This window comes from Erithacus rubecula (assembly GCF_903797595.1).
Source record: "Erithacus rubecula genome assembly, chromosome: 10".
Lineage (NCBI taxonomy): Eukaryota > Metazoa > Chordata > Aves > Passeriformes > Muscicapidae > Erithacus > Erithacus rubecula.
Genome location: NC_136662.1, coordinates 4,977,819 through 4,985,495, shown reverse-complemented (window position 1 = coordinate 4,985,495; position 7,677 = coordinate 4,977,819). Strand labels below are relative to the sequence as shown.

The following is a 7,677-nucleotide window of genomic DNA, read 5'->3' as shown; positions in this document are numbered from 1 at the left end:
AGGGCACTGCTGTGATGGCCAGCCCACCCACAGGCGCACCCGGCCCGGCCCAGGGCTCCGTGCCCCCCGCAGCTCCGGCTGCCTCAGCCCCCCGCGGCTGCGCCCGGTCCCGCCCGCACCAAAGGCTGCGGGGGGTGCCGGGGAGGCTGAGCCCTGGAGCCGGGCAGGGAGCCCACAAAACCCGGCCATTCCCCACCCGCCCCTTGGTCTGCTCCCCGCCAGGCAGCGCCCCGTGCCACACAAGAGCGCGGGGAAGGGGGAGAGCCCGGCCGGGGGGCGATGCCATGGAGGCGGCCGAGGCCACGGCCAAGGCGCTGCGGGCTCCCAAGTGCTCCCGCTGCCGCAACCACGGCTTCGTGGTGCCCGTCAAGGGCCACGCCGGGCACTGCCGCTGGAAGCTGTGCCTGTGCGAGAAGTGCTCGCTCATCTCCGAGCGGCAGAAGATCATGGCAGCGCAGAAGGCGCTGAGGCAGCAGGAGGCGGAGGCGCCGGGCCGGGCGGGCGCGGAGCCCGTCCCGTCGGGCGAGGGCCCCGGGGCGGCGCGGCTGGACGGAGCGCCCGAGCCCTGCGGCCGCGAGAGGAAGAAGGGCAACCAGCCCGACAGCGGCGGCAAGGGCTCGGCAGCATGGGGGCCACCGCCGCCTCCCTTCAGGGACGACGGTAAGGATTGTCCCCAAAGCCTCTTCCTCTGTCCCTTCCCTGTCAAACGTGCCGCCTTTCGCTGGTTGCTGAGGCTCCGCTGCCGGTGCCGCTCTCCCTCCCGGGGCGCTGCGCTCCAGCGCGGGCGGAGCAGCGTGCTCAGCCTCGCCGCCCTCTGCGGGCTCCAGCCTTGTGGAAATGGCTTTAATTGAGAGGGAAATGCCTGGGAGTGCCTCCAGCCTTGTCGAAATGGCTTTAATTGAGAGGGAAATTAGTCTGGGAGTGCAACCAAACTGCGTCTGCACCGCGTGTTAGTGCTGTCACAGTGTTTATAAACTCACAGCGACAAAATTCCAGCAACAAAAATGCAAAAAGTTCAGTGATGGCATGTAAATAGATAAGGTACTGGTACTGGCTGAAGCAAGCATTTTATGCCAGCACTGTGAAAGAAAAAGACGTTTTCGCCTTAATTCATGCCTGTGGCAAAAATTTAATTTGGCTCGGATGACCTGAAGTAAAAGCGTTTGGTATATAAGAGCAGGGCATAAACCTCTCAGGTGGAGCAGTTTGTCATCTCTTAAATTGCTTCCTTTAGTAGAGTCTTTCATGGGACCTGTCTAGTTTATTATAGTAACTCTATTCTATTATTATAAGAATATTGCAGAAATTCCTACTGATTGCAGTAGTCACAAATCTGAGCCTCTGGAGAGTTGGCAGCCTGCAAGACAAGATGTTGTCCTGAGAAGCCCAGGGAAAAGACTTATTTTGGACATCTCTAATCCCCAGAGAATACTGTCAATAACTTCACTTTTTTAGCTTTGTTTTGGAATAAAAGTGTGTTTATAGATGACAGTAGCTATACAGATGTCTGTGAGTCCTTCCCTTAACATTTCTAACCTGCTGACCAACTTCAAAAACAGATTAGACACGAATTATAGTACTCCAGAAGTAAACCTTTCAAAAGAAATTGTTTGCCTTCTCTGCCAATTGGAGGATGGGGCAGGCAAGAAGGACCCTATTTACATTCAAATAACCACTCTGCTTTTTTTCCTTAGAGTTCAGAGAGGCCATATAAGATTCAAGATGCAAGATAAAGAATGAAGTAACTGATTTCTGCTTCTGAAGTTGTTTGTGTATGAGCCTAAAACTGAGCATGTTGCAAATTAACCTAAGAAGTGACAGATAGGACTGCACTGTTAGAATACTAGAAAGTTAGAATTTTGCCATTTCTGTGGAATTTTGTTTTTGTCTAGTACCACTAGAGTAAAAAGTTAAGGTAGGTTGTTCTGTTCTTGATATTGTACTGAAAAGACTAAGATTCTGCAGCCAGTGCTTTACCAAGGACAAACTTTACAGCAGACAAGACAGAAAAGAATGCAAAATAACTGCATTACAGTATCATGTGCTGTACCTTTTGCAAAATCAATTCATGGGGAGCTAAGCATGAAACCAAAGGACCAGATTCTCCTGTCTGAGAGCTGAATTTGTTCCTGCAGCTACTGCTACATAACTCCATAAAATTACATGGATAATTTTGTTTGCTCTTTTCCCATTGTTCCCTAGCTCACCCTGCTTTTCCTCCAGAATATGCCATCAACCCAGAATACCTGGAGAGAGAAATCCCCAAAATGTACCCTGGGTGCTCTGGAGTGTATCCTTACCACCCATTTCCCCTTGGATTTGCCATCAATGAGCCCAGCAGTGGGGAAGCACCATCACCTCCAGGGATATCACTTCAGAGGGGATTCCGACACATTCCTAGCAGCTACATGCCAGGGAATGCAACCACTGTATCTGTGAGTAGCAGACTTTTAATTATTTGTGCTAATACTGCTTTCTTTTAGCTGCCTTCTCTCTGTTGAAGTAACCGTGAAGAGTCATCCTCCTTTTCAGTTGCTTCATAGCATTTTGATACATCACACTGAAGAAAACATTAGCAAATGATGATGTTAATAATCTGAGCTGTTTTCAGCACAATTCATCAGGTAGAGTGATCTGCCTCAAGATGATAAACAATAGATTTATTGTGCTTGTGTAGAAATTCCCTGTCATGTTATAGGGGTTACTGAGAAAGAGGATGACTGCTCCTGATTTAAACAAATTACTCCAGTGAGATGTCAGAACAGTGACAAGGACTTAAAAGGTCAGTTTTGCTCTGACATGGTCTGAGAAGTTCTTGCTCCTCAGTTGCACCATGATACCCTGTGCACAGGCTTTCCACATGCCAGTGTGCACACTGACATGGCAGCATATGGACAAAAACCCAGAAATGGTCTGGTAATGCAGATGTATCCTGAGGAGAATCTTTAGATGGAAGGTGATCTGCTTCATGTGTTTCCACAGGTTCCAGATGGAGCTGGAGATTTCCCTCAAGGATACTACACTCCTCTGCATCAGTTCATCCCATCAGGTTTTCTGACAGGGATTCATTACATCCCAGCTCCAGTTTCACTGAACATCCTGGCTGAAACAACCAAGGAAGTACATGGTAAGGAAGCAGGAGATTGACTGTTAGCCTGGTTTCAATACCCAACCCCAGAGATGGAAACCAAGAGACTCTGATCCCAGCTAGTTTTGACCTCTGTGATTGAAACCAGGCCTAAAATCCTGATTCTTGGGACAGGTTGTTCATCTCTGGGAAGGGCTGAGCTAGGGGAGGCAGCCTGGCATGACTGGGCTTTCCAGCTGACAAGCACCTCAGTCTAAAGCAGATGTCAAAGGCCCCAGGACTCAGAGCTATTCCAGAAAATCATCTGATGTTTTCAAAAAGAAAATATTTCTCTACATAAGTAGTTTGCAAGGCATATCTTAAAAATTCTTTGGTTGTATTTCAATTTAGACAAATAGTTAAAAAATAATGCCGACTAATACTGACTATGAATAATAGGAAATTTCTTGCTTATCTGAAAATGCTAGATTTTAATTGCTGGAAAAGAAAAGTTGAATCTTCAAAATCTCTAACTGATTCCCACAGGATTTTGAATTTCTGTCATAGATTAAGTCTTTGTGCCCCTCTATTTTAGATCTGTTTCATGTACTGTGCCTACATGTGGACATGTTTGTGATGATACTCACAAATTTTTTATTTGGCTGCAGCTAAGCTGTGACCACAAGAGGGTAGAGCTGCTCAGAGAATTAACCACTAATACTGGATGAGCAAATAGCCAGTTCTATTTTAATTTTTTTATTTTAAATCTTTTAAAATGCAGATAAATAAATACAACTTTCTTTCTCTTTTTGAACATCAGAACAAAAAATCATTAAGCTAACAGTTTATGAAGTTAAAAAAAAAACCTGAAAAATCAAGATAGAGGAGAAATAAGAGAAGTAGAATGATCTCATCTGAACTGATAAGATGGTGGTGATGGTTATGTGGGACAAAATATAAATTGGGGTTTTTGGTCTGATTTTTCAACAACATAAAGCTCATGCAGCCTCATTTTCTGTTAATGTCAGTCCTCTCATAACTCTTCAGCCCAATTGCTATTTTCAGCCAAACATATTTGTTGTGTTGACATGTGTACACAATATTGATGTGCAAGGGAAGCAGATGCCTCTCACTTTGCTTTCAGCCCCATTGGGGTGTTGTGCTGGCTGTCACCCTGCTCTCAGTCCCTCCCTGGTGTGTGTGTCCCTGGGCCAGCCACCAAGTGCTGCCAGTCAGCCCAGCAGTGGGGACACATCCCCCAAGCACTGGGGACATCCCTGCTCCTTGTCTGGCTGGAAAGCCAAAGAAAAGGAAGCAGGAGTTGTGGTGGACAAGGGGAATATGGAGAATATGGCAGTATGGGGGTGTGCAGACATTGTAGAAATGTAAAGTTATTTTAAGATACTGGTAAAGGCAGTGTGTGGGAGATACTGGTGTGCTGGAGGTGAAGTAATAGGGGCTGAGTTTGAGGGGAAGAGAGGAAAACAAGGGCTGGCATGCAAATCCAGAAGTGTGTGTGAGGATTAGTGGGCTTTGTGATTTGGAGGGGATAAAAACCTGGGGGATGCTGCAGTGGCAGGGAATGTTTAGGGAGCTGTAGCTTTTCTGTTGGACTCTGAGGGAATGGGAAGGAATTGGGAGTAGCACACAAACATGGGGGACATGGGTTGAAGTTGCAGTAGTGTGTGAGGGAAACAGAAAATCCAGTCCTGCACTGGTGGAGTGAAGTTGTACTGGCCAAAAAATGATGAAAACAGGAACTGGATAGAGAAGAAACACCAGTGGAACAGCCTCCCCCAGGGAGCAAAATGCCATCTAATGTCCTCAACACACAGCAGGGGAATCACAGCCCAGGAAAAGAGCCATAGGGAACAATGCATCAGGGATTGTGCTGCTCAGAGAACAATCCAGTTTCCTTAGTGCTGTGGAGAAAGTAGAAATTAATTCTACTGCTTAGCACTTGTGTTCTAGGATATGTAGGAATTTGCAATTGCAGCCCAGTAAGGGGAGATAATTCTGTATGAGATCATACAAAATATCCTAAGAGTAGAAGATGCAGATATAAAGGGAAGAGTGAAACAAATAAATTCTTTTTGGAATTCAGGATGTTTGAAAAAAGAGAAAAGCTGTAATGTGTAGTGTATAAGGATGTGTTAGAATTGCATAATGTCTTTCTTTTTTCAAAATGGAACTGACTCCAACCTGCAGTTAAACTTGGGAACATCCTTTCTCCAGAAACCTCCAGAACTGAGGTGAAATGGGCTTTCTGGCAAAACTGTTGCAGGAAGATTGATATAGAAAGCTGTCACCTAGCTCAGTGACAGCTGGTGAGGAGAAGTGTCTGTGATCTCTGACCAGAAGGAAATCTCAGATAAAAACAAAAATGAAAAACTCCCAAGGCTTACCTGAAAAAGATGCTCCTAGGGTAGAAAATGCTTCCAGAAAGATTTGAGTTGATGAGTTACAGAGGTGATGTGAGGTATAGACATGTTGTTACACAATTCCATGCAGTATTGACTGGTAGTGTTACAGAGATTTGACAAAATAAACACAAGATATGTCCACTAGAACAGCCAATCCAGCATCTGATGGTAGACTCTGACTGCAAATGGTTTGCTTTCTAAAAGAGCAAGATACAGAAAACCAAAACTCTGATTGCCTGGGAGGAGATGAGGGAGCTTTTCATGCAAATTGCCAAGTAAATACTTTATAAAATAAAAATCCTTAGATGCATTTGAAAAAGAGATTATGAACAGTCTGTCAAGGCCTTTGAGAATTCACAGGAGTGTTAAAAAGGCATATTAAAGGCATGTTTAAAAGGTGTATCATCCACAGTGTAGGTTCACTGTGGGTAAGTGGGCAGAAGTATCTGCCTCATTCTTCTACTCCAGTGCAGCTTCAAATGTGGAAATGTGATTGATTCCAGGTGTAGCAGGAACTGAAACAGAGGGTTTGGGGGTTTTGCCTTCTTTGTTTAACTCTGACATTTTTCTATTCTTCATTTCAGCTACTGAAACTGAAAGTGAGGATTCAGGAGTGGTTCATGAACACGGCCAAACTCCTTCTTCCCCAGAATAAACAAGAAGAGACCAATCTGTACATTATACACAATAAATGGGCTGGAGAAGAGCTGAGAGCAGGCAGCACTGTTTTCATCCCTGAGTGTTAGTTAATGAGGGTAGAGTGACACTTAATCACTGAGCAGTCACAACAGCCAGAAGGGGATTAGTCCTCTGCCTCACTTTATGATCAATGTTTGAGCTGCCAGGCTCACAGCTCTGCCTCCCAAGCACTACAAAGCCCATGTAAAAGGTTTTCCAGTGGATGCAACAAATGATTATTACTCTGAATTTGTTCCTCTGCTGAGGTTACCCAGACCATGGTCTCTGAGCCATGTTCATTCTGCAGCATTTTCATGTTCATGACATTAGTCAGAAAGATGTTGTTTGTATCAGTTTGCTGTATAGGAAATCTGGTTCTGAGTGTTACAGAAGAGTTAAGTGATGTGGAGCCTGAAGACTGTGAGAGAGGATGTGGAGACAGCCTGGGTTGTGATGCACTTGGCTGCCTAAGAAGGTGACAGAGCAGGGAAGGGAAGGGAAGGGCATGGCAGGAATGTGTGGGAAGGCCTGGAGCCTCCACATTGCTCCTGGGTCCTTTAAAGCAAGTCCTGTGTAGAATGGGGACAAAGCTATTTGAAATCACCTCTTGTCACACAGGCTTCACATCTGACATTTTGAGTATCCTTGATGATTTATACATGATTTCAGTGTTATTTAACTCAGCTGAGACTGAGAGTACTGTTTGTTTCTAAAGGGCTGCTGTGGCAGCTTTACACCTGTGTACTGGAAGTGCACAGCCAAGGTGTGGAGAGATTTGCCCAGGACAAAACACTAGTTACAATAATAATTAGTCAAATCCATCCATACATGATTGTCAATGATAATCTTTCATTAAAAATGAATGGTATATTCCTCTGCTGGTTTGCCTGCATTAATTGGTTTTGTATCAAGTGGATCAGTTGTTAATGTTTGAACAATTGGGGTGAGACTTTTGTATAATTAAAAAAGATACATTAAACTGTTGTTCTGGTTTGATGTGTGTCTGCATGTAATTTTTCTAGCCAAATGTCAAGATGTTGCCCTGAACAGCTCTGTGTAACAGACTTGTCTGGAGAGAGATTTAGGCCTCAGTATTTTTTTTCTTATGTCTTTCTGCTTCTGCAGAAATGAGCACAGTAAAATAAACGGACTTCTTTTCTGATATTTGTAATAATAACTCCTTGCTCAATGCAAAAAGTAAAGTTCTGATAAGGTGAACATTTATCTTTTGTTTAATGTAGTAGATGATCTGCTGGAATGCTTTGCAGCAGTGTTCTGGGGCAAAAGTGAGAATGGCAAATTTAGAACTGCCAAGAGAAAAAAACAGAAAAACTCATTTATCTATAGCAAAGAATCTGATGTATAACTTGTTATATTTTAGATTACAATAGGATCTTTGCTCCCAGGAGTGTTCCAGAACTTCTGTCTTCTTGAAAAGCTCTGGATACCTCTTTCTTTTCAAAACAAAATAATCTACAAATAGAAATACCAGCAATGCCCACAAAGTCA

At 44.5% G+C, this 7,677-nt stretch overlaps 1 protein-coding gene across 1 annotated transcript; it reads left to right on the top strand.

Moving 5' to 3' along the window:
- The first annotated feature begins 222 nt into the window (after positions 1–222).
- On the top strand, positions 223–6,845 carry DMRTB1 (DMRT like family B with proline rich C-terminal 1). Its single transcript, XM_079313543.1, has 4 exons — positions 223–660; positions 2,203–2,435; positions 2,983–3,127; positions 6,075–6,845. Exons 1-4 carry the CDS (start codon positions 285–287, stop codon positions 6,143–6,145), a joined length of 825 nt encoding a protein of 274 aa, XP_079169669.1. The 5' UTR covers positions 223–284; the 3' UTR covers positions 6,146–6,845.
- Positions 6,846–7,677: the final 832 nt, after the last annotated feature.